General features: G+C 35.3%; 5 protein-coding genes across 7 annotated transcripts in view; 2 read left to right on the forward strand and 3 right to left on the reverse strand.

Annotated features, from left to right (window-relative positions):
- Nucleotides 1-17,747, reverse strand: part of LOC108572486 (26S proteasome non-ATPase regulatory subunit 1) — an 88,727-nt gene extending 70,980 nt beyond the window's left edge. For both annotated transcript variants that reach the window (XM_017934735.1, XM_017934734.1), the window contains exons 1-10: nt 17,670-17,747; nt 17,292-17,409; nt 17,042-17,211; nt 16,742-16,950; nt 16,204-16,665; nt 15,893-16,119; nt 15,530-15,782; nt 15,261-15,449; nt 8,687-8,902; nt 7,777-7,841 (exon numbers count right to left, since the gene is read on the reverse strand). In XM_017934735.1, the coding sequence (XP_017790224.1) occupies nt 7,777-7,841; nt 8,687-8,902; nt 15,261-15,449; nt 15,530-15,782; nt 15,893-16,119; nt 16,204-16,665; nt 16,742-16,950; nt 17,042-17,211; nt 17,292-17,409; nt 17,670-17,688 (1,928 nt within the window). In that variant the 5' untranslated portion in view covers nt 17,689-17,747. The remainder of the gene's footprint in view (nt 1-7,776; nt 7,842-8,686; nt 8,903-15,260; nt 15,450-15,529; nt 15,783-15,892; nt 16,120-16,203; nt 16,666-16,741; nt 16,951-17,041; nt 17,212-17,291; nt 17,410-17,669) is intronic.
- Nucleotides 12,561-15,206, forward strand: LOC108572489 (pancreatic lipase-related protein 2-like). The gene is made up of 7 exons (XM_017934737.1): nt 12,561-12,659; nt 12,969-13,134; nt 13,791-13,939; nt 14,014-14,259; nt 14,576-14,764; nt 14,850-14,976; nt 15,110-15,206. The coding sequence occupies exons 1-7, from the start codon at nt 12,632-12,634 to the stop codon at nt 15,168-15,170; spliced, it is 966 nt and encodes a 321-aa protein (XP_017790226.1). The 5' UTR covers nt 12,561-12,631; the 3' UTR covers nt 15,171-15,206.
- A 1,450-nt stretch (nt 17,748-19,197) lies between the features above and the next one.
- Nucleotides 19,198-20,586, forward strand: LOC108572423 (transcription initiation factor TFIID subunit 9). 2 transcript variants are annotated; one of them, XM_017934661.1, is made up of 4 exons: nt 19,198-19,260; nt 19,481-19,612; nt 19,743-20,192; nt 20,419-20,586. In XM_017934661.1, the coding sequence occupies exons 2-4, from the start codon at nt 19,495-19,497 to the stop codon at nt 20,562-20,564; spliced, it is 714 nt and encodes a 237-aa protein (XP_017790150.1). In that variant the 5' UTR covers nt 19,198-19,260; nt 19,481-19,494; the 3' UTR covers nt 20,565-20,586. The 2 variants fall into 2 exon arrangements, with proteins under 2 accessions (XP_017790150.1, XP_017790149.1); XM_017934660.1 differs by lacking the exon at nt 19,198-19,260 and having other exon boundaries at nt 19,362-19,612.
- Nucleotides 20,587-21,039: 453 nt separating this feature from the next.
- LOC108572262 (cilia- and flagella-associated protein 20-like) lies at nt 21,040-24,814 on the reverse strand. Its single transcript, XM_017934462.1, has 4 exons — nt 24,731-24,814; nt 23,191-23,382; nt 22,105-22,337; nt 21,040-21,502 (listed from the first exon to the last, which is right to left on the reverse strand). The coding sequence occupies exons 1-4, from the start codon at nt 24,812-24,814 to the stop codon at nt 21,040-21,042; spliced, it is 972 nt and encodes a 323-aa protein (XP_017789951.1).
- A 306-nt stretch (nt 24,815-25,120) lies between these two features.
- Nucleotides 25,121-26,165, reverse strand: part of LOC108572263 — a 1,886-nt gene continuing 841 nt past the window's right edge. Inside the window, 2 exon segments of the mRNA XM_017934463.1 lie at nt 25,121-25,277; nt 25,279-25,335. Coding sequence (XP_017789952.1) covers nt 25,121-25,277; nt 25,279-25,335 — 214 coding nt within the window.

The following is a 26,165-nucleotide window of genomic DNA, read 5'->3' on the forward strand; positions in this document are numbered from 1 at the left end:
GCGATAAATTTAATTAATTTCAACCGTAACAAATTTCATTAATTTTAACTCAATCTTAATTGAATGCGATATTTAGCAATATTTTTCTAATAATACCGTATTAAACAAATAAATGCCATTACTTTCGATGGAATTTGACTTGCTAAACTGCTGTTCTATCATAAAGCGAATATTTTAGGTCGACTAATTATACAATGTACAAAGATAAGAAAAATGTGCGTCCAAAGTGGAAATTTTCGTTGCGTTTAAATGTTCATTTTATCACGCTATTTTTAAAGCTTTTGTAAATTTGTCGACACAGAGAAATATCGTTTTATCGTTGCCATTCTTTTCCCGCATTCCCCACATAATACGTGTATTTCGCGGTTAAATCGATCATTTCGTGTTCAAAATTGCTGTGAACAGAGACAGATAAAGAGCGGATAAAGAAGAATAGACGTAAACAGAACGAATGGTTCGCCCAATGTTGTATTTCTATCCGCTTCCGAGAAATTATGGATTGTGCAAATAGACGTGCTGCAAATACAGTCGCGCATAACGACCACGATATATCTCTCTTATCGACCACTGCCGTTTTGATTTTGACTTGATAAAAACCAGATGATGTAACAGTCCAGCCAAATATTTAGAAACACTGAATTGCTTGAAAAGGAAGAATTTTAACATTCAACAATGTAAAAATATTCGATTAAAAAACCCCTAGAACTTCGAGAAATAAAAAAGTTCTTCACAATGCAAAAATATATAATTCCGTACTATTATTCTAATATAGTATAAGTAATATAAAATAATTCCACGCTAAACTCGAATAATTCTCATAAAGGAGATAATGCTACTTTGAAAACTGATTACCACGTTTTTAGAAGAACAACTAATAAATTTTCAGCGAGTGTTTGATAGATATAACGTTGTTGTATAAATATTAATCACGGCTTGGTTGAAATAATTTTGTCGTAATCCAATATGCATTAATAATCGCATCCATAATCGAAATTAATTGATATAGTTTAACGGCGAAGAGAACTCGAGTAATCTAGTCACGATTCGCGGATCCCATTTAGTGGATGGAAATCTTCATCTCGTCCTCGAAGAAATTAATTTACATTTATCTCGAGATTACCAGTGTTGATTAAAATCGAGCTTAACTTAGGATATTTGTCTGCTTAAAATTCCCTCGAACCTCTGTTACCGTTCAGAAAAACCTCAAAAGTCTTTGGTTTCATCTTGTTCTAATTAAAATCTGCAATGCTATTAAGGCTTTTCCCATCATCGAGATGAAACATGGTGTTTCTGCATGTCATTCTGGTTAAAGATATGAGTATTGTGCGTTGCTGAGAAGATGACGAGCAGCATTCTCTCTCGTAATCATAAAAATAGGGCACGCGTATCATTATTAATGGCCGAATGCGATAATATCGACGAATAGGATTATATAGCATCGCGTGACAGAAGAATTAAGTGGAGGAACCGAAGTATCTCTCTTGCTTCTGTATCGTCTCACTCGTCACCTTCTCAGCAACGTACGGTACTGTGTAGAGCTCAGGAGTTTGCCCTGAGGGCAAGAGAAGTGCCCTTTTGCCCTTATGCTGCCCCGCGGGCAAACTCCTGAGCTCCGCACAGTAGAAATTACCGCTTCGGTTAATAATAAAAGTACGTGTGATCTAAATTTATGAGTGTGTCCTCTACACTCAATAAGACTCGCATTCTTTCCGCTCATCACCTTCTCAATAACACACAGTACTGTGCGGAGCTCAAGAGTTTGCCCTCGGGGCAAGCGAAGTGCTCCTTTTGCCCCTGTACTGCCCCGGGGGCAAACTCCTGAGCTCTACACAGTGCATGTGCCCTGTTTTCATGAACGCAGAAAAGAAGCTGGGCCTATTAGACTATAATTAAGTTTTTTCAAGTCATTTTGAAGGGGACAAGTCATCGTTTTAAGAAATTATCGTCCGAGGCAAGGTAACAGAACGGTGCACAAGCAACGAAGTTCGTTTTTTTTCACCGTTAACGTAAGAAGAGAACGACACATATGTAGGTTTCTCAAATCGATCACTAACGATCCGCAGCTTTTGCACGCTACCAAGGCACCGGGCTATTCATCCTCGTCAACGGACCATTCTGAGGAACTGTAGAGATCGATCGAATGTTTTCAATTAAGAGTTTCTACCCGGGAGCGGTCACGACGCAACGGATGGATCAAGATTCATTGAGCCTGCTGTGGAAGAAGAATTCGAACACGTTCCCTCAAATGCAACCTCAATTTGAAGGGGAACTCCTTTTTTCTGGATGGATTGATGCTTTGTGCGGGAAATCGATGATCGTGTGTTGCAATTCGTACAGTAGGAAATAGAACAGAGGTAACGGGAGAATTATGGAAGCGAAGGAAGGTTTAAACAATTTCGAAATATATAAAAAAACAATGTACATAAATTAAAAGTTTTATTTCAGAATTATACTCAAATATTATAGTAAAGGGTAAATGTTTAATTATGAATACACCATCTTCAAGGTAACTCTACGCCTCTAAATCACCGGAGATTTGTTAAACAATTTTGTTCACCGAATTATTTAATACGACAAAAGGAAAACAATCGTTTAATTTGTGAAATTAATTCTCCATCCACTATAGTGATGCACACACACGTGTGTAACATGGAACCACTAATGCTCGTGCGTACATTAAGGGATTATAGTGTAAAGTGAGCACTTTCCTCCTATGTACTTGCAATTTAATTCCTGCGAAAATTTTAGCAATATACTGTGCAAAAACCACGCATTTACGACGTACCGCTTTTAAGAAATTTTTTATTCTTACGAACAATTTGTATTAATTCAATTAAAATGGTTGTAAACTCTTTTCTAACAAACCTAAGTTGATCGAAATATATAGATCCACCCCTGTCCATGATTTCTCATACATCGCGTGCAATTCATTCACAAAATGCGAACTATAATACAAGTATTAAATTTAACGAAACGTATTTTATATGTTTGACATAAATCACTCTACATTCGAACGATCAGAAGTGAAACGAGTCAGGAGATGAATTGCACCCTCTTCAACGATATCAATTAAGTCAAAGGTTAAGGCAAAGGTTCGGGTCTTTTTTGACCCATCGCCTTTTTATTTTTTTAAATAACTTTTGCTCTTATCAAATCTACGTTCCCTCAACGCTATATTGAAAGTTTATCGTCTAAGCTCATACAGCATACTGGTGACAAAAATCCGGGTCATTTTTGACCCGAAGACCTCAAGAACGAGACTAGAGGGTTAAAGAATAACAAATACGGTCCTTGAAGCGTTAAAAGGAAAGGCCTATCGAGTATCCTGACAGCAGGATAACACCCTAATCCTAGCCCTGATAGAAAAACAATAGGCGACATTCACGAAGGGACTCTTTATTGACACACGTTTATCTCGAAGAGGAATAACGATATCAAACGAGGCCAGGCAATCGGCCTTATCGAATCAGCAAAGGCATTTTACGATGGACTCGAGAGGAAAGCGGTCGTTCTGAAAGCTGGTCGATCGAAATAGGGAGGAGCAGAAGTTGAAGAAATAAATAAAAGTGACGAGAGATCGCGGAAAAATTTGTCACGCTTTCTCCTATCGCAGTTTCAACGCTGAACTAAAAGGAGAATCGCTAATGAGTGTGTGATCGATCTCCGTTTGACAAAAAAACAAAAAACCTCCGGTGCATATTAACCGCGATCTCTTCGACCGTGTAAACTGCGGCATAAAATCACGAAACGAGAAAAAACTCAGACCGACCAAATATTTTAACCGTCCAACTCTGACGGACGAAGACCATCAATCGACATAATCGTCCGAGCCTTCGACGTTAGATCATCGCTCGTGTTCGCAGAATACGTGCTAAATTGACATATTAGAAAAAGACAAATATTCGGAACGGCAAATAAACTTTTCCTGTTTTACGTTAACAACGGTGCAACGGTAAATTTAACGAATTTCCAAGAGGAATTTTTAAAAGACGAGGAATTCATCGACTACATTTTCCAGTTCAAAAATGGGGCACAGTGGACAAAATTAAATTTATTAACCCTTTCGCTGCGACAGGTTTTAGTACGTAACGCTCGAAGCAGATATTCAATCGTGGCTGCAAAATTTTTAGTTCTGGTGTTTTAAAATTTGAAGAAAATTTTGAAATTTATAATTTCAGTAAATTCAGGTAAAAGTCTGCAAGGGGCGAAAATTAAGGATTAAATTAAGGTGAAAGTGTGCCAAAAGCAGCGAAAGGGTTAAAGATAAATTGACATAGTTTAGGCTTCAAGACTATCTAATAAGTAAAATAAAAATTATTCCTTGTGCAAATTTCTCTCTTTTCGCAAAAATTGTTCAGAGACAGTGATTTTTTAAGAGAGATCAACAGATCTGTATTGTCTTTCATCTTTTTCTATTATCTTCCTTTCTCTAGAAGCTTCAATTTAAAAATACAGCACGATACTTTTGATCACTGCAGAGGATTTGCATTAGTACACCACATATGTAAAGCAGCATAAGTTAACATCAGCTATAATCAGCCTCAGAGCGTAACAGCCAGCCATGCTGCAAACGACATAATCGCAGAAGAGATTATATCTTGATACGATATTAGTTTCAATTTTCAATTTAATTAAATGTAAGCCACATTTTACTAATCCGTGTGTGATTTGAATTTTAAATGAATAGTACAAGTTGAAACTTTGAACTCAACGAAAGAACAAGATGAAAGGAAGTTTAACATTTCTATGTTGCTGACTGTTACATTAATTTAAAATCGCTCATTCTTTTCAAATAAATAAATAATTTCTCACTGCGCAAAGAAACGATTACAAATCGTCCGCACAGCTGATAGAATAAAAAGGAAATGAAAAGTAAGAGACTTGCTCATCTTTACGACATTTTTACAGGCCTCTTCGCAATTCCCACTGAAATTCCGGTACTTTTCAATGAAACGTCAAACCGATCACACAACTTTTTCTTTACTTGAAGATCACCGAACAAAATGGTCTTACTTATGACAAATTGTAACATTCCAACGACACAAGTCGGCGAATGAAAAGTGTATCGTAAGATGCATTATTCATTTGTTTACACAGCTGAATGCTATCAAATTCGTCGACATACCGATGCCTATGAAATGCAACAAAATTGTTTCAACTTGCACTTAAGGAGGTGCTCTGTCGACATTTTATCCCCGACCTTCGTTAAACACTGTCTACTGCGCATTTGTTCGTAATTAATTGTAAAGCAAATGTACATTGTATTTAATTATGAAGCGAGAGTAGTCTCTGCAATACTAGTTTCTGCTAAGTATGAAATTTAACTTCCTTCTTTTCGAATTCGCTCATTTTTTCGAAACACGTTAAACGAATACAAAAATGCAACGATTTATAAATACATTCTTTTGAACTGGAATTTGTTAAAGAAGAATGTAACATTTATTTAATAATTACTTAAGCACATTTTATTCATGAAAAAAGTCGCTGACAAATTTTCTCCGAAATTCTACGATAATATCTGTGTAAAGATAATCGTGGAATTGGTAATTGGAAATCAGAATCATTCTTATTTTTCTATCAATTGAGTAGTTCTTTCCCGTATTTACTTTTCTATGAAAAATTAGATAATACAAACTTTGCTAGGTTTTTTAAAGTATGAAATAAGCAATGAAATAACCTGTAAACGATGAATATTAAATAATGTCAGAAATATTGAATTTGAATTTTATTCTGTGAGTGTTTTATATGAAAAAATAAATGAAATTTGTTTAATTATTTGGAAGGTATGCTTCGTCGTTATTGTAAAATAAGATGAACCAATTTCTAGAAGCACCAAAATAGAAGAAAATTACTCCGATTGCACAGCTATCGTAATAAAATGTACAAAAATATTTTGTACCCTTTACAAACAGTTTATGTCATAAAGTACCTGTTGGACAGCCTGGGAAAGCAAACAATTAAATACCGTGTGTAAATAGAGTCATGACGAAACGATAAGCCAACAAGCTACATTAAATAGCGGTCGCCTTTGATAAGTTATCTACTAAAGAGCAACCTTGCAAATCTTCCGCTTTCGCAATTCCAGCTTCTGGTTTCGAATCTCAAATCGAATCACAAGAAAATAATCAGCAATCAACAAGAGAAACTGTTATCTTAATAAAACTGGACTGTTCCGTCCGATACGGAACACCCTAATTAAAGATTCTCGAAGGTTAGTTTATGACATGGACGTGACAGACAGTTTATTTTCGTGTTTATTTTTCGTTAATAGTTTCAGAGTCTTATTTTTTCTATAACCGGCAATTTGTGCCTTCGCGATAGCAAAGGTATTTTTAATCGTTTCGAGTTTTTACACAATAGCTTTAGAATTTCGTTTCGTTCGTCTTAATAACCGACCAGGTCATAAACTCGGTATTTCCGAAAGGTCGGCTAAAACATGTGTATAACGGTCCTTGTAGTTAAGAGTCGACCTGGAGGAATTTTCCGCGACCCATCGAACACCTTCGAGAAACCCCCCCTATACTTAGACAGTGCCCTCGCCCGCGCTCTGAGAAGGGTTGGCTAAAGGGCGTTACTTAAATTTTAAGAAATGGCAAAAATGCGCTGATTGGAAAATCAAAAGAGGACCAATCAGCGTACTCAATCCTTCTTCGAGGTGTCACGAACGGAGACGAGAGGATACGTCGGCAGATCGTTGCTTACCACTCAAGTATTCACTTCGTAGTTTAACACACAAGTATTCACAGCGCCACATTATACACAACTGTACACTTGGTGCATACATTTCGTATCATTCGATATACAAAATACAAATAAGAGTGAAGTTCCTCCGCGTCGTTTAATCGTCGCTAATAAACTGCCGACGCTGCGACGCACATACATGGACATCTACCAATTAGACGAAACTTAGACAGATATCTCTTATAATTGAAAACAAAGGGGAGAAATTTACCATGTTTGAAAGTTAAGGATTTTCAATAAAAGCTTGCCTAACCTTTGGAATGAAATTAGAATAATTCAAACTTTAAAAAAGGGGACACGAATCGTCCTAATTTCCATTTGGTATAAAGAAACGGAAAAGGAACTAAAAAGCGCCGAGATTTAAATTTACTTCAGTGATAAATTATTAATAGAGAAGCAAGAATTTAATATTATTATTTCACGGAATTAACATTTTCTCCTTCTTTTCTTTTCCCTTTTCTGAATTCATCTGTTTTATGATAGTGTGAATAAATACCCACAAAATTGTAATAAAAATTACAATCAAATTTAAAGGAACCCAATGGTTACGTTTTTTAATAAGATTAAAACAAAATTCATGCAGTGAAATTTCATCAATGGTAGCCTTTAAGGTACGGGTGTCCAACCTTTTGGCTCACCTGGGCCAAATTGAGTGAAGCGAAATTTTCTTGGACCGTGTACAAAATATATAACATAGTTAATGTGTATAAGTAAGAAAACTTCCTTAATTTTTTAATATAGCGCAATTGAGTCGTGAAAAATACCGCTAAAAGTCGCGTAATAACGTTAAAAGTTTGCAGGGCCGCGTTATTAGCCCTTCGGGGCTGCATTAGCCCCGCGGGCAGCGTATAGCCCGGCGGGCCGCACGAAGCCCGCGGGCAGCGAAGTTGGACACACTTGCTTTAAGAGTTAAACGCGTGAATCTAGGTCATCCTGGAAGCACATTTCCTGAAGGAACCTATCTAGCGCGAAGAACTCGCATCCTTCGGCCTCATATTTCTCCCATAAGCTTACACATTCTTTGCAGGTACTCACCTGAACAGTAGGAATCCCAGACCGGTAACTGCTGCTCGTCGAACGTCGTCGTTGACATCAGAGACCTGCACAAGCAAATACTTGTGTTCTCAAGATGATCGTCGTATTTAGTTCATTTTAATGGTGCATTAACACTTCACGGTCATACTATGCCTGTGCATATTTATCTATGGGAATCGACCAAGTAAATAAAACGTAACTGTACCTCTACTTATCTCCTCCATTTTCTTTAACATAACATGTACTACAATCTTGGAAACAATCTACCTAACTCGAAAAACGTAAATTGAACGGTTACAATATTATCGATTTATCAATTTCTTATGAGCCTAATCCAACAAAAATTTGATAACGTCCAGCGTTTTATGGGAATCTAAATGGAAGATTAAGCGTCTAAAGCAACCACTCAAATACATATTTGTAACAAATAGCATCGATATTATATCACACTTATATCATAAAATGTAAGCATTAACGTATATCGATGATTAATTCACGGAATACTGAAACTACTTAGATATTTCCATGTTTATCTCCTATCACAATCTAAATACACTTTTTTCTACAAATATTTACCATTTATCAAGAAAGAATAAACAAATGACTCACTCAAATAAATATCAGCAAAATATTTGAGATTCTAATTTTACACGTAAAATCGTGATTTGCATATTAAAAAGGATACCTCGTAATTCTACATTGACAAAAAAATAGTTAAAAGGATAAGCATTTATCGATATCAAAAATCAAATATTTGCTATCAAACAAATATAAACTCTTTTCTTCTCGCTTCTGACAGCTACTTCGTTTCCCTTTTTCAACAACCCACGTTTGAAATAATTCAAGGAAAAATAAGGCAAAAGAAAGGGCAAACATCAAAATCGATTTGCGTTTGAAGATGAAAACTTACAGCAACGTGTAGTAACTTCCTGATGGCCTGGTTGTTTCCGGTTCCGCAATAGGCCATCGCAAGGGTGTACATGCCGCTTCTACGAAGTATCGGATCCTTGTCAGCACAAAGAGAAGTGACCAGAGGATCAGCTTCCTCCAGGCGACCATACATGGTGAACGCAATACCCACAGCTAATCCTCGAAGGATCTTCTCGTGCTGAGTTTCTTGGGCGTACTGAAACAGACGAAAGACAAAATTGTGTGACGAAAATTGACCCTCGTACTTCTTACGTAGTTTTGAATAACATTTCTTATTTTTCAAATAAATATTTTAGAGTAAATGGATTAGGTTATCGGTAAATTTATAAAATAATAATCTACGAGGTGAAATTCGCCTTTGCAGGGTAATTTAATTTCAGCCACTGGCAAATTTTCAGGAATCGAGAAAAATAAAAACTGTGGAGTTCTCACAGATTAAATGTAAATAAATTTTATTTTATTTCTCGAATAAATATTTTGGAGTAAACAGGCTAGGTTGTTAGGAAATTTATAAAATAATAATCTACGAAGTGAAATTTGCCTTTGCAGGCTAATTTAATTTTAGCCACTGGCAAATTTTCAGGAATTATGAAAAATAAGAACTGTGGAGTATTCGCAAATTAAAATATAAAAATATGAAAAATAAATGAGTTAAGAGTAGTTTTCATTTTATTCGTATCCTTTACTCTAACCTGCTTTGCTTCCATCTAAATTCTATTATCTTTTTATATTGCAAACATAAACTCACTATGCTCTAAGCTCACTATCCTAGTCTTTTCGTTTAATCAATTAAACTCGGTACTTAAATTAGCAAATCAATTAAATTAAGTAATTAAACGTTGTTATGCAAAAAAACACACGTATACTGTTCCACGAACGGTAGAAAACTGCCGAATTACTATTTATTCTAAACAACCATTCCGACTTTCCAAGAAATCACCGACGAATGACGTTTCCAAGGAACTGCACAATTTCAAATGTTTTAATTTGTAATGGAAATTAAAATAAAAAACCTACAGCCCAACAAGAATTATAATTTCTTGCGAAAACATATTGCAAACCGTGTATAAATCAGATAAATGATCACAAAGGAAACAGAATCCTTATCCAAAACACGAATAATATTCCTCATTTCAAGCATCAAATTAAAAACTCTGAAAAACAGGATTCTCAATCTTTCGTTACACTTATCAATAGTAATTAGAGCAGCACACAAAAGCGGTGGCTATCGACATCTCAAAACATCGCTCTCCAAGATACACAATTCGAGGAATCGTCACTACGCCGATCGATTACACGATGCAATTACATAAATCTTTTAATCTGTATCGTAGAAAAAGCTGCTATACGATATTTTTTCTTATTCGAACGATAACAAAGTGGAGAGTCGCGGGACAAGGAAATCGCGCGGCCATGTTTCCTCCGGTAAAATGAAATTCAACCGCAAGTCCGCGGACAGGTAAAACAGCCCATGACAAAGCGACGCATTTTCTTCTGCACCTATTTCTCTGTGCCAACAGTAAGTGGATTTCATTGTTATTCGGCGGAAGATGCAACATCCACGTGGGCTCTGTTATTTCACGAATAAGATTCCCGCAAATAAATGGGTCAAGACGACACGCGCGATACTACTCTCTGTACACCACCTATGAGAAATGTGCTACCTTTTATTTTATTTTATTTTATTTTTATTTTTATCGTAGGTATGATGGCTACCTCTGAATAGTATTTAACCCTTTAACGCTCAAATTTTTCTCCCCTCGATGTGCCAAAAGTGATCACTTTCTTTTTTTTAATTATTTCCTAGGTGGATAGAAATAAGTTTTCTATTATTTCAAAAAATAATGAAAGGATAGAAAATAATAGAAACATAAAATTATACGATGAAAACTTCAAAAATACTCTCTCTGTAGTGAAGTCAACATTTCTAAATACTGTATTCCACCTTTATTTCCCTTATTTCGTTACTTCTCAGTTGCGTTAATGTTAGTCAACGTTTTTAGCGCACTGTGATGGAAATCTGGAAAAATAATTCTTATCTTTTCCGTGACGAAATGAACAAATATTTCAAAAACTTTCATTCCTCGCTTCTCAAATCGAACGTACGACAAGTAATTTTACATTGACCAAGAATTAACGCTGTATTCATATCCGTCTCTAAGATTATACATCGCAATATTTGAATGAAATTGCGAATTACAACCTTTCGGAACTAAGAAACGACGCAAATTGGAGGTGCAATATGTTAAGAAACAGAGATTGCAACGAAAAGATTTTGAAAAGCAAGTACATTCTTACGCGATTTCTAATCGACGTAATCCTCGATAAGAAATTGTACAGAAAAAGAAAACGATTTGAGAAATTTCCTCCTTTCGATCGATATTGAAATATTAATTAGGAATCTTCGAATACCGCAGAAAGAAATGGAATGCTACAAGGAAATCTGATTTTTCGTATCTCGTAACTAAACTACTATGCATTATGCATGGAATTCTGTTATGTTCGTATATTTTAATTTTACATCATTTTTATCATTTAATAAATATATTTTTCTAAAAAAAATATTGTTTCTACTAGCGCTCCCAATTACCTACAATTATAAATTATCAATCATCTGTAAAAAAAAATATCTCAAGATTCGGGACTTTAAAATTTTCACACAAAAAGAACGAATTCTAATTACGATAGGGAATACTTTAATGTGAACTTAAAAAATAGCTGTTTAAGTTCTACAGTAATTTCATTCAGATAATAATTCATCAAACAATCAACGCTACTTCGAGTTGCCTAATCTTTCGATCGTTCGATCACGTTCGATGGTCACGATAATGGTTATCTTAATTTTCATTTATCGACACAACATTATAACAATTTTCAATGAACAATTACAGATACGATGTTTAAAAAATCGTTCAACTGACGCGTAAGTTTTCACTTTTCACAGATGCAAAGCTCTAAACTGCGAAATATTTAAACAATAATAAAGCAAAATTTTCAATTTCAACAGGTGCTCTCCTTATCTACACCTGTTCATTGCGCAGGTATCACGTCTTGTTCATGTTGAAACAATTTTTATAAAAATTGTGTTTAAAATAGCATTTAATTCAATGGCTGTTCAGTCGGTGATTTAGATACACCGGTTATATTTGTTCACATGTGTTCCTGAATAAACAAGACAATGAATATAAGCGAAGAAAAATCGGGTACGTTACAGTTCTTGGGCAAGCACTGAAGCACTTTGCCAAGATTACAAATTACATAAAGCGCAATGAGTATTAAAAATAAAAATCGAATCTGAAGATTAAAATTCTACTAAAATCCTACTAATTTTTATTAATATTCTACGATTAAAAATCTATCACAAGTCTCCCTTCAAAGTCTCACAGATTGATGTACTTATTTATTACTAATTTTTACTAAGATTCTGAAATTAAAAATCTACCACAATTCTCCCTTTAAAGCCTCGTAAATTAATGTAGCTATTTATTTCTATTTCTTTTAACTAAAATACTACTAATTTTCCCTAAAATTCTGTAATTAAAAATCTACCACAATTCTCCCTTTAAAGCCTCGTAAATTAATGTAGCTATTTATTCGTACCTTCTTTTTCTTTATTTAAGAAATTTTTATAAACCTATTTTCGATAAATAAACTTCTCAAATTTGATTGAAAAATCCTCGTCAGAAACGCATTTCCAACTCGAATAACGTGTCACCGTTAAACCTACGGCGCTAAACTAACTTTTCCCAACACTCGTAACTACAGATTGAGTATCAGTCGAGTATCGATCACTTATCAACTGTTGTATGTAATACTCAAGTGCGAAACCATTATTTCTCTTAAAGGTATAAAAGAAGCGACGCTAAAGTGCGACAGCTAACAAGATCAACTATCCTGCGGAGCGTGGAGATCTACGGTAACGACAATGGTTGCCCCAGCAGCTTTGGCTCTAAGTTCGTATGAAAATATTCCTCGAATAAAATAGTATTAACCTGTTAACTAAGAAAGACGAGTTAACTCGACATTGTTTTACAAATATTTACCAACAAAATAGTTTCTTTATTCAAAGATTATTTGTCTTTAATTCTACTCTTATTACCTCTTTATACACATTTCCAAGGATCAAAGTGAAACAATTGCTTGTCATTTTTTCTCTTTTTTTTTGTAAGATAGAAGAATTTATTTTTTTGGTTGAATGGTGTATCCAGTTAACAGGTTAAACAATCGAACAGTTTGACAACGAAAGACACTTTTTTTTACAGTATATCCTGCCCTGCTCACTTCGTTGATGCGGGCAAATTACACGGTTTTCCCCAACGAAGAAGGTGTACCTTATCTGATTAAAATCGACAATACGCCACTGACTTTGGAGGAACGAAGCGCTTTGGCCGCAAATGTGAACGAAATTACTTTCACACTTTTCACACGGTTAGAATGGTTTTCATATTAATCTGTTTTTAGAAGAGAATACGCTTTGATATACTGCAGCGATTTTTAATCTCACGGCACTGGTGAACTAATTACTAAAATTCTACGGCACACCTGAAAATGTATTATATTTTTTCGCCGATCTGACAAAAAAGTATACATTTTTCACTGATTTACAAAAGAAAATTATATTTTTTTTCTGATACCTTTTTTACCTGTATTGAAAAATATTGGACACGAACCGAATTTTTTTTTTTTTTTAACTTTAATATAACACCAAACGCTGAAATTGGGCATAAATATGCACTTTTTGTATATCTTTAGGATTCTCTGCTAATTAACCTGAATGAATTATTTTATTTACTCTATTCTCATTTCTATCAAATTTCATGCAAATACCGAGGTTTGAAAAATTATAAAATAGTCGAAAGGTAATGTATCCTTTGAACTTTATACAACTACACTCTAAACTCTAAATCTATTTATTACTCTAATTAATGCCACTTTCACGTTTCAAAGTACCTATTGAAAGAAAAAAAAAAAAAGATACCATTACGCTTTTCAAAAGTGTATATTTACACTTTTACTAGCAGAATAACGAGAAAACTCCATAATGTTATTAATAAAAAAAAATATTATAATTCTTTCTATTTCAGAAACAACCGACAAAATGGACATGTCCTGAAACTGAATGACATAAACTCCGTACGGGGTAGTCAATGGGGAGCAAACAAACCAACGATCTTAGTCGCTCATGGTTGGAAGAGCTCTGGTACCTCTTCAGCCTGCACCTTGATACGCGATGGTAAGCAAATTTCATCGGCAAATCTCACATAAACGTTAATCTTCTCGTTTACCGAACGAAAATTTTGTTCGTAGCTTTCCTCAAAGCTCTGGACTGCAACGTCGTCGTTATTGACTGGAGCTCGATAGCACACAACATAGCTTACTCTGTTGTTGCGAAGAGCGTGCCAGACGTGGCTGCACACGTAGCTTCTTTCGTAAATTTCTTGCGCAGCAAGGCTGGTTTGAATCCATCCAACACGAAATTAATCGGACATTCTCTTGGTGCTCACGTCGCGAGTTTGAGCGCGCGACTTGTGTCGAATGTAGCAGAAGTGATCGGTGAGTAACGATATAGAAAATTAAATTTTGTTTCGAAAGAAGAGAGCGACAGAAAATTTCAATATCAGATTAATAACAGTGCAAGCAAATTAATTGGCCTTTGGTAATCAAAGAGTAAGAACTCAGATGTTCACTTTTGACTCAGAAATTGACAGGTATAGTCATTATACAGAAAAAACTAGCACTGGTAAATTTGATATTGTGAAACATGCGAAATTTAAGATTTTTGGTAACACTTGATTTGTTACGTTACGATGAACGATTACTGTTATGGTGACATGAAGGTAATTAGATCTTCCACCGTTTGCAATTATAGCTCTGGACCCGGCTAAACCCATGTTCCAAAACAAAGAATCTAACAATAGAGTTGATAGCTCGCACGCAAAGAACGTCCAAGTTATTCACACATGTGCTGGTCTGCTGGGAATGGATACCTCTGTAGGTACCTCTGATTTTTTCGCCAACGGAGGAAGAAATCAACCAGGTTGCAACAATGATTTACTTGGTAAGAGACGTTGAAGATTTTTCCTCGCAGACTTGAACTTGAAAAGTACTCTTCGTACATTCGATAATGTAAATTTATGGAACAGGTGCCTGCGCGCACGGACGCAGTTATGAGTACTACAGTGAATCTATTACAAATCCAAGAGGTTTCCTCGGTACACCTAAAAACGGAGGTTTAAAGGTGTACATGGGAGGCCCTACTCTCAGTTCAAGGTCTGTTTCATCTTACTTCACTGTTACACCATGTTGTATTGCTAATTTTGTTCGTAAATTAAATTTGTCTAGTTAAGTTTAATCTAACTTATATTAAATTGTATTGCTTAATTTCTATGAATTTTGTTTGCAGTGCCAGGGGAACTTACGATTTCAAAACTAGAAGCCAACCACCTTACGCGGTCGGTGGATAAAAATATTCATGTTTACCACATTGTATATAATATCATGTGAAAATAAATCATTTCTGCTATCTATCCGCTGAAATATTTCCTTCGACTTACCGCAACCATATCTTCTATTGCCTGGGTTGACTTTGATCCTAGCATAACCATACCCATGGCAATGCCTGCTGCCTCGCCGGTAACAGCGTCGTCCTGATAAAGGTTAAACTTTAACTGTTCGTATACATCCTGCCTGTGCGAACCCATGGCCGCGAGACCTAGTCCTAAGCAGCCGCCGTGACGAACCATCTGTAAACAAAACAGAAAAAACATTAGGAATTGCTCGCTTGTACAGTGATTGTGTGGTAAAAGAAAAACTGTATACGTACTTCATTCTGTGCGTCCTTCAGCTGGCCCAGTAAATAATCTGTTATTGCAGCGCCGTGGTTCGCATGAATAAGTCCTAACGCGTATAAACCACCTCCTTCAGAATAACCCGCTCCTGCACTGGTGTCTCGTGGGAGATAAGATTGCATTAAAGCTAAAGCTTCTTGTTCATGACCCCTATGAATTACTCCTAAAGACGCTGTTGCTGTTAATTTGGCCCAATTCGTGGCCCGCGCCAACCATTCTAAGTTATCTCTGAAATACAAAACAGAGAAAAGTAAATAAAAGACAAATATACTTCTTAAGAATATTGCGTACGATAATAGATGCAATTAAACTAATTGAAAATAGTAATAAATATTTACCTTAAAAATTGATCGCTAGTAGTTCCAGAGTGCATGTACGCGTTCGCGATTACGGTGGCAGTGTGACAGATAGAAACACGTATAGTATCTTTAGTATTTTTCAATATTAACATATCGGTATGATTACTACGAATTAAAAATTGCAGGTGCAAATCGATTGAAATTTCTCCACCTAATATACTGGACAAAGCATCCACACGTTCTTGCTGTTCGCGTTCTTCGGCATTCTAAACAAACGAAACAAGAAACGAAAAGTTAATTAAACAAATTAATAGATACTATTACTTCCAAGTGAAATTTCTTAAACCTACCAAACTTTCAACGCTACGTTCAGATTTTTCCTCTGGAGCTGGTGTAGTACTGGTTTCGGTTTCCATTGCCGTAGATTCAGAACTGCTTTCGGTAGTTACTTTTGGAGCTGCTTTTACAATTGGTTTAACCATAAGAGCTCCTGGAATGGGAGCTGTTGCTCTGAGAGCTTGTAAGACACGACCAAGGAACTGTTGAGTTGCTGATTCATATAAATCAAATGCAATTTGATAGGCCATGAGAACACAATCTTGTGAACCTTTGCTCAATCTGTCTAGAAGTTCAGCAACAGCTAATGGATCATCAAGAAATATCAAACACTGACACATGTTGACATAATCTGGTGTTCCTAGGTTTCGATAAAGGCTCACTAGGCAACGAAGTACGGTATTACGAAAACCACGATTTTGAATAAGACTCATGACAACTTGAAATGCATAAGACAACATGCCATTAACATCATCCTGCAATAAAAATATTTATAAATATAAATGTAAAGTTCTGATGTTACTTATATTTTACAAATTAATGTCAGCTTACAGACTGCATAATTGCAGCTTCAAAAATGTCCATTCTTCTTGTTTCAAGAGCAAGACCTAGAGCTTGTCTATATTGATTATCATCTAAACACCGTTGAAACATTCTATTCACAATTCCTTTTAATCTTGGGTCAATTCCCGTACTACCACGTGGTAATTTTCCTTCAGCTTCCAACACACGTTGCTGAGTGTAATAATCAATACATTTGGCTAAAACAACATTGAAATAAAGATGAAATTAGATCCAGAAAAAATATTAAATATATTTATATTTATTAATCCTACAAAGTAGTGCTAATACCTATGGTAGTATCAACATATTCATTACGAGCATTGACATCAAAGAGCTCTCCAGCTCCAAGAGCATAAGTAAGAGAATCTTCAAAACTTCCTAAATGATAGTATACTTTACTAGCAACTAATGCAGCTAAATCATGTTGTGGGAATGATATATCTTCATGAAGAATTTCACTAAAACACGAGCAATACACTGTTAAAGTACAGAACTCACCTAACTGTAACAAAAAATAAATGACACTTATTTTACACACATTTTTTCTATGGCCTCAGAAATTTCAGGCCAAAATTCATCCACTATCATATCTAATTTTTTTAAATCAAACACCTTCAACTCTGGCATTGGCTCTTCAAGGAGGGAAATAATACCAGCTGAAAAAAACAAAAAAAACCTTATTAAATTAAACGAAGAGTTTCAATAATGTAAAATCATCTCGCAACACACGTGTGTTAAGAATAAATTCATATAAACAATTATATTTGGTATTTCGAATACAAAGTGAGAGGTTAGGATACACGGGATTTGCAAATCATTGCATGTCTACTGTTACGATTCGATGTGAAAATTTAGTAATAAATAAAGATAATAAAAAAAAAATAATACATTATTATATTCTAAATAAATAATATACCTGCTGACGTAATATTCATGTTGGTTTTTATACAATACAAATTTCTTTGATGACGAAGTCTCTAAAAGACGGTTTGATGGTAAGCCACCAACTCGCTAACTAAATTCAATTGAAATATGCTACACACTATTGTAAGGGCTGCCACACTGACGGTAGCTTGACGATAACTTTGACATTGTTATGTGGCTCATGTGGCGCCCTGCATTGCGAACTGAAGCGCGCCAAATTCAAATTGTGCAGCAACGTAGCCGAAGCAATGAACAAAAGAACTCGATAACATATGCATATAATAGACTGTAAAATTTCATCGATTACTATTTACAATTGTTTGTTTAGATAAATGTTTATCGTCGTCGCTACGCACAAAAACATTGCTGAGGTGTAAAGCACTCGCTTTAAAGGAAATATGTATTAATAAACAAATGCGTAGTACCGATAGTCAAACCGAATAAGTATGGTAAAAGTGCCCCTAAAGCAAATGAAACGTGTGATACGTCAATCGAAAGAGCTTCCTAGGAAAACCATTTCGACAAAGTTTTAGCCATTTATCCCTATTATTAGGGTATTCAGTTATCGGCTTAAACATCATTTTCATTTCATACTTGATTTCTTTTGTTCAAAAATTATGAAAAAAATCTGAGATATTATAGTCAGAGTGTTACATACCTGAGAATTTGTTCAGATGTTCTGAATGAAAAACCTATTTTTAAAAAATTAAATAACATTTCAAATGCCAATTTTTTATTGAAGTTATCAAATAATCAGATATGACAACATTTACATTTTTACAGTAGAAGCTGCCTGCTATGTTTATTAACTCATAATTTTTTCAGATTTTTCAGAATACTGCGTCATAGTTGAAAAAATTAAAGACCACTATTTTTTACCGTTCCGTACACGTAAGAGTGACATCTAGTGACAGCAAGAGGTGTTTATACCTTTCTTTACACTCCTTGACACCAGAGGTCACTCTCAGATTTTCTGAAATTTTTTATCCAAGAATTTTTTATCAGATAGAACAAAAGAAATCAAGTATGAAATGAAAATGTTGTTTAGGTCGATAACTACCCTAATAATAGGGGTACAGGGCTAAAACTTTGTCGAAATGGTTTTTCTGCGAAGCTCTTTCAATTGACGTATCACACGTTTCATTTAGTTTAGGGGCACTTTTATTATGCTTATTCTGCTAGTACCTTTATCTTCAAATAATCTTATATAGAATCTTTAATTTAACTGGAGATTATTATTTAAGAAACACATGTTAACATTGAATAATGAATATCTACAACGCATGAAGATTCATTCGCTTTCCCTCCTTCAGAGTCTAGACGTATTATTTTATAATAAAAGAAATAGTTAAACATTTCGTTCATCCTTATCCTTACCAAGTTATTTATTGTTCTGTAAAAGATTCAACGTTACACTTTCTCATTCATTAAATTTACTAAACCAGCAGGCGCAATTCCCTCAAATTCCCCAAGAATCTACGCAACAACATAAAACATGAAGCGCGTAATACAAATTTTCAGATTTTCTCGACATTTGTCAACATTACTATTTTCATAATTTGGGAAAAACTCACACGTCAATGGTAATATCGTTATCTATTACAGAACGTAAAAATGACAAATTTTTCATACTGTAAGTTTTTAAAGTTCAGTAGCGGTACTACTGCAATGTCAGTGGTGAAAACTTCATGATTTTCTGTCGGATTTTGACTTGCAATGCTAACCTTAAATATTTATAGTTGTGATCTTAAGTTATTGTACAAAGTGCAATTTATGTATTAGTAATATATTTTAAAATGACAGAGAAAGTGAAAACCATGAGTCACGTAAAACATATTCCAAAGGATGCCCAAGTAATAATGTCAATTATGAAAGATATGGGAATTACAGATTACGAGCCGAAAGTTATAAACCAGTTGCTTGAATTTACGTATCGTAAGTATTTTATGTTTACAATTTATTTAAAATTTTGTATAGGTATTACACTGTATAATTACATGTATATGACTTCTTCTTTCATAATTTTACAATGTGCGTAAAAAATAAATTCTAAAATGATCTACAGGTTATGTTACTTGCATATTAGATGATAGTAGAATTTATGCGAATCATGCAAAAAAGAAATTCATCGATTTGGATGATGTTAGATTAGCAGTTAAGATGCAATTAGAACGTACATTTACAAATCCACCACCAAGAGATGTATTACTAGATGTTGCTCGGACAAAAAACAATATTCCACTTCCATTTGTTAAACCAAGTAATGGTCTCAGGTTACCTCCTGATAGATATTGTTTAAATGCAACAAATTATAAACTAAAAAATGCAACAAAGAAAGTGGTTGGAAAACCATTGCATTCTTTAGTTGGAAATAATATTCAAGGTGGTCAATCTAAAATCAAAGTTGAAAGCAATAAAACTGGTCTTTCTATTGTCAAAAGACCGGGAACTCTTGCAACGGTTGCTAGAACTCAAACTATTTCAATGCCGAAGCCTGTCCTGAAATTTTCAACAGGTAAACGATACGTAAAACTGTAAAAATAAATTTCAAGCATTAATTCTATAATTGTGCATTATTCCATAGATCCCTTCCGTGTCCTACACTTCCAAACATCTATCCCTTCAACTCATATTTCATTAAGAACACAAATATGTAAGACACAAATTACTTAAGTGATAGTAATAAAATTTGTTGTTATGATTTTTATTGTTTTTTTTATGTTGATTATTTATATGTGTAGCCACAGCAGGAGCAGCTACAGTAAAGGCACAAGTAGCTAAGCCAAAAATACAAATTTCCTCAGGACAAGCAATGCCTCCTGTTAAAATGGAAGTAGAAGATTCTATGAAAAGAAAAAGAGAAGATGACGACTATGACGTACCATAATAATAAACAATAAATGCTAAATAAATTTTTATTTTATATTTTATGTTTTTATTGTACGAAACAGTATACGTACTGTCACAATGACTTCTTTGATTTATATCACACTACACACCCCATAATTTTAGTCCTATGTTTTCGAGATTAGAATTAAATCTTAAACGACACTGTATATTTTTTTACCAAAAAGAAGAAAAAAAAAAAATGTACAAAGTATAAATAATGAACTCTATAAGTTAACCACATCTATATTTGTATCTGCTTATTATATATCAGTACACTTTACACATACTGCCCTCTTGAAATATTTCTAAAACACAAGTTTTTATTATTCTTTCAACATTTCATCTAGGAATCTTTTAAACAAATCAGAATTTATTAAACTTCAATTTATTTACAGCAAAATTTCTTCAAATGCTATTTGAAGTTGCATAGGCACAGACACTTCATCAAATCTACACGAAGTCAAAGCTATCTTCTATTGAACTTCGTATTCCTCATCTTCGTCGCCTTGACCTTGTTCTGCGTCAGTTTCTTCCTCCGTGGTGTAGCCAGGAGTTGCTACAGGAACAGCTCCAGGTTCTTCAATGTCATCTCCTTCGTCTTCAGCATCATAGCCACGTATTTCCGGAGGTTCAATTTCATCCTCCTCTTCTTCTTCGTCTTCTTCCCTTAGTTCAGACTTCCTCTGCACTTCTTCTTCAGCTTCCTCTTCAGCTAATTCTTCTAGAGGTTCTTCCTCAGCTTCTTCAGCTTCTTCTTCTTCTTCTTCTTCTTCTCCTTCTTCGTGTGCTTCAAACGGTGGTGGTTCCTCAGGTTCGCTTTCTTCAGGTTTTTTCTTCTCTTCCACTTTCTTCACATCAGCTTCTCGAACACATTTCTTCCGATGCATTGGTAGAAAGAGCTTAAAATCTTCTGGTAGCTCATCTTCGGAATAAAGTCTGTTATAATTTATTATTGTTTTAATAATTAATTAATATTCAACATAAAAAACTAAATAAAGATAAATCGCGATAATGAAAACGATAAAAACACTAATTTTACTAATTTTCTAATCGTAATACTTTGGAAATGTTTTATTCTAACAAACTTAAAATTAATAAACTAAAGAATCGCAAAACTATATGTCATGGGTAAGTATTTAAATTAATTAATTGAAGTAATTCAAATTTCAGTATGGGTAAGTATTTTAGTATAACTAAATATTTCAATATTCTATATTCTTCAACATAGAAAACTGATTATATGCAATATAATTAATAACTATTATTTCACTCTCAGATTTCATTTAAAAAAAATTACTGCTCCACAATACTATTAGTTAGACATGATAAATTTCATTTAAAAAAATTGAATATCCTTAATATTACTAATCTCTTCAGAAACATGTTGAAAAATTGAAGATATATAAAAAAATATATAAAAATCGAAGATCTGAGAAAATTACTTATTTTTTAAGTCCAAGTAGATTAATTCAGATTAATAAATAAGTAGATTAACGTCAAGTTCTATTAACATTGCGAAAAGCAGATTAATTTCATACCTATCCGCAAAATAAATACGTCGAATCCTGCAATTTGCATGAATCTGTATGCGTGTAGTCTCGACATAATTCGTGCCGTACGCTCTACGCGTGAAATCCGCTAAATTAAATTGAATCTGATTCCAACCCCCAGATAAACCAATCGGCATCGACGTGCAAAAATGTCGAACTCGAGTGGTACTCTGAAAATTACTCATTCGGAACCTCCTGTGCATATCCTTGTCGTCGAGTATCTATTAGAACGAAAGCAACACCCGTTATTCCACTAAAAATTAATTAAGGGGGTTCACCGCCGAAAGAAAGGAAAACTTTTCGAAATTGTGACGTTCCAAGCTTGGTACGCCACCCTGAGGAGTCTAAAAATACGTAAAGTTTGGGAATTTTTTTCACGGGTAACCACTAAACGGAAAGCTTCAATTTTTTTAGAGGATATAAATGTAACTTTCAGCTTCTTTCTCGAATTTGAAAATAATAAAAGTATCACAAAATGGAGGGGTTGCTGTGACACCATTTCTACTGGAATATCGATCGCTGGCCGCCATTGCTGATAAGAATTGAAAGGCCTGAAGTAAAACATTCTTTCTGATTTATAGATAGAAATGTATTATCTACAATTCAGTTTACGATTTTTTCGATATGTCAATTAATCAATTTTTTAGGAATGTTTAAGTTTGATTATTTTTGGCAGAAAGTGGTTCTTCCTCTTCAAACTGCCACCATTTTTATAATAATTAGAATTTTTGAAAAATCCTACGCTATATTGCAGATAATACATTCTTATTTCTGATTCAGAATTTCTTACTTGACGCTTTCCAATCCATGCAAGCAATGGCGGCCGATAGTCGAGAAGAAGCTTCTCAATTAGCGAATAACTCTTCCATTTTGGAATATTTCTACTTTTCAAAAATCGGAGCTGGAAGTTACATTTACATCCCCCGAAAAAATTGAAACTTTTCATTTAGTAGTTCACTATGAAAAAAATTCCAACGTACCAACCTTGAAACGTCACAATTTCGAAAATATTCTTCTTGTATTGAAAACAAGATAATTGAGAAAATTGCGAAATCATTTCCATAAGAAATTTACTGTTATCTCGAACGTGAAGTACTTCTTCATATTCTTGATGGTCATAATTAAAAAGGGAAGCTTAATGCCGAGGGTTTTTTGGGGACCACGCGGGCAGAAGATATAAGTTGTCGTAACATTGGTTCCAGATATCTCCAGAGCCAGAGACTTCACCTCTTCGTCCGTGACTCGTCGAATGTAACCATTCTTCACCTGCGCAATTTTGTCAGTCACTTAAATTCTACTTGCTACATTTTTCTCTTCATCTTCATCTTATTAACCCTTTGACTGCGGCGCACTCTCTTACCAAATTGAGAAAACTCCAATTGACCAAAATAAAGAAATAAAATAAGATGCTACCGTAAGAAAAATGTAAAGGACGTGTTGGGCCAACAGATTGCCCTAAGCTTACGATACGGTCGACTAATTTACCATTTTTGAGGATTCGAACGTTCTATTTTCCCAGCATGTATTTAACTTTATAAGGAGAATTTTCAGCGTTTTGGCCTCTTCTGCTCAATAGTAATTCACGTATCGCAAGCTTATTCTTCCGACAAAGGACGTGAACGCCAGAACTCAGATTTTCCCATCCTTCCCATCGGACAGGACGAATTTCCGACCTTCTTCCCACATTCCCCAAGACACTCCTCTCGAAGGACGAACGCAATTCACGTATCGCAAGCTTATTCTTCCGACAAAGGACGTGAACGCCAGAACTCAGGACAGGACGAATTTCCGACCTTCTTCCCACATTCCCCAAGACACTCCTCTCGAAGGACGAACGTGGATGAAAGAACCGGGACAAGTGAGACAAGGCAGTGCAAGTACTACTCATGCAGGCATCTGCCCTTCCAACTTCATCGACGGTAACACCATAAAGGCAACCGATAAAGAGGCCATAGCATCTAGGCGCGGATGTAAAGGAATCACCCCACAAAAAGAAAAGAAAAAAAGACAAGACAGTGCAAGTAACAGTATTCAAGCAACAAGACACGCGGAACGAACGCAGTCACCCTGTATACGAGGGCGTCACGTCCGGACCAGTAGACAGAGAGCACAGCAGAGGGTAAAGCGGAGAAAAGATGGTTCAGTGGGGGCTGGGACGTTCTAGAACAGCCTCCAGTCCGTCCCATGCGCTAATATTGCACGCAGTAGCTTTTTCGTGTATAACTATCTTAACACTAACGTTTAACTCTAATGGATAATGTGTTACGATTGCTGAGAAAAGTGCAGCGATGGACAGAGCACGTCTAGAGGCTGCTTCTGCGACTTTTGTAAAAAATAAGCAGCGTTCGTGATTACCCCAAGACGGGTTAGGAAATCACGAACAGCGACGGTTTAGTTTTTCTATTGAAAATTCGTTTTGTTTTTAAATTTTGTTAATGTTAATTGTAAAAATATATAAACAGATAATATGCGTTAGGTGATCGTAATTCCTCTATTCTACCCTACTGATAAATCTGTGAGAGAGTATTTATACGTCTTTCGTAGTCAAAGGGTTAATTAATGTCTCTAATGCGACATTTTCTCTCGTGTTTGCAATACGTTAAAGGAAACTTACGTGCATATCCCACAATTCTAGCGGAGACGAGCCGCAGCTGTACAAAATGGAGAGGAATCCGTGCTGATACTTATTACGAAACATCGTGAGTTTTTGCTCGCGCTGAAATAACGAAACATTAGAATATTTTCATCGTGTCGATATCTTGGAAAATGTCATAATTAACCACTTAACTCGTACAAATAGAATCTCTTCGTTTCGCCTATCGAGGCGAATTTGGTCTCCTCCGTATTGGTCTTGTGCAAAGGTTTTGCAAGGCTGGAGAGAGTTATGCTTTTTTTACAGAAAGAAAATAACTTTGGCCATTTTATTCAGCACCTTTATTCGATCGTACAGACGTCGATACAATCGAGTGGAGTGAAATTTGCAAGCACCGTCACATGTTTTTCGTTAAACGTGACAAAGAATGTCGTTGATGCGACGTCTTTCGTTCACAGTTAGGAAATCCGGGACAATCAATGTCTTCGGCGGCATCCCAAGGCTGAAAACACGGTCGATCCTGACGCTATCGATGGCGAACATTTGCATATTCGCGAAATGAAAAAAAAAGCTGACGTTTGATTTGCTTCTTGGTCCGTTGTATACGTCGCCGACAGACCACGTAACTTAACAGATCCAAAGTGAAGTAATCTTCAATATATAAATATTAAATTTAAGTTTCCCCAATAAGAATACGAAGCCGCCACATTTTTTTCACTTCTACGATTTCCATTCACTTATTAATTGTAATTACTTAATTTTAACCCTTTGCACTCCTCGAAATTTTTAACATGACCTACCAGAAACTCTGAATCGTTTTTACTATGGGCTACCTGCTACTCCGAGGCTATTTACAATGGTGCGAGTGCGCCTCTGTGGAAGATTCAAAATCTAGCTTTGCCATTAGGAAAAACATGGCACATCTTACAATGTCCCCGCAGCAACGACAATGGAGCTGTTAGTTCCACTTACAATGCCGCCACAGCGGCGACGACGGAGTGCAAAGGGTTAATAAACAGAAAATTGGACAATATCTAATCCTAGATTCCAGTAAAAGTTACAAATGTTAGGTGTACAAATGAACAATCCAAATTTTTCCGTGAAACTGAAAGTTCATTTAAAAAGAATCTCAGCAAGTTGCTCGATCAACCCGCCATTGGTTTGTATAAATTTAAGACGTCTATCAGGCAACTAACAAATTCCATTACGGAAAAATGCAACGATTCTAGATCCGATCATCGAGCCATTTTTGAATCTCATCCACTAATTGGAAGTGCGTACCGGATAAGGGACGTTGCATCGTTCAGAAGAGGTGGAAATCTGAAGGAGCAATGTCTGCTGTCCCAAGCAATATTCATTACGACGTCTTTTGTCGCAGAAGCAATACGCGGCTTAAATAGCGTTGTTATGCAGCAATTTCACAGGACGTTCGCCTCTGCTGGTGTACGGACGTTTT

The sequence above is a fragment of the Habropoda laboriosa genome, unplaced genomic scaffold (genome assembly GCF_001263275.1).
Source record: "Habropoda laboriosa isolate 0110345459 unplaced genomic scaffold, ASM126327v1 scaffold65, whole genome shotgun sequence".
Classification (NCBI taxonomy): Eukaryota; Metazoa; Arthropoda; class Insecta; order Hymenoptera; family Apidae; genus Habropoda; species Habropoda laboriosa.

Coding starts and splice junctions, on each gene's coding strand:
- LOC108572489 (XM_017934737.1), top strand. CDS start 12,632: ATGGTTGCCCCAGCAGCTTTGGCTCTAA. Junction 12,660..12,968: donor CCCAGCAGCTTTGGCTCTAA/GTTCGTATGAAA, acceptor TTTTTTTTACAG/TATATCCTGCCCTGCTCACT. Junction 13,135..13,790: donor ACTTTCACACTTTTCACACG/GTTAGAATGGTT, acceptor TTTCTATTTCAG/AAACAACCGACAAAATGGAC.
- LOC108572423 (XM_017934660.1), top strand. CDS start 19,474: ATGACAGAGAAAGTGAAAACCATGAGTCACGTAAAACATATTCCAAAG. Junction 19,613..19,742: donor GTTGCTTGAATTTACGTATC/GTAAGTATTTTA, acceptor AATGATCTACAG/GTTATGTTACTTGCATATTA. Junction 20,193..20,418: donor TGTCCTGAAATTTTCAACAG/GTAAACGATACG, acceptor TTATATGTGTAG/CCACAGCAGGAGCAGCTACA.
- LOC108572262 (XM_017934462.1), bottom strand. CDS start 24,814: ATGTTTCGTAATAAGTATCAGCACGGATTCCTCTCCATTTTGTACAGC. Junction 22,338..23,190: donor ACTTCACGTTCGAGATAACA/GTAAATTTCTTA, acceptor TCGTTCTAATAG/ATACTCGACGACAAGGATAT. Junction 21,503..22,104: donor CGTATTTATTTTGCGGATAG/GTATGAAATTAA, acceptor AAATTATAACAG/ACTTTATTCCGAAGATGAGC.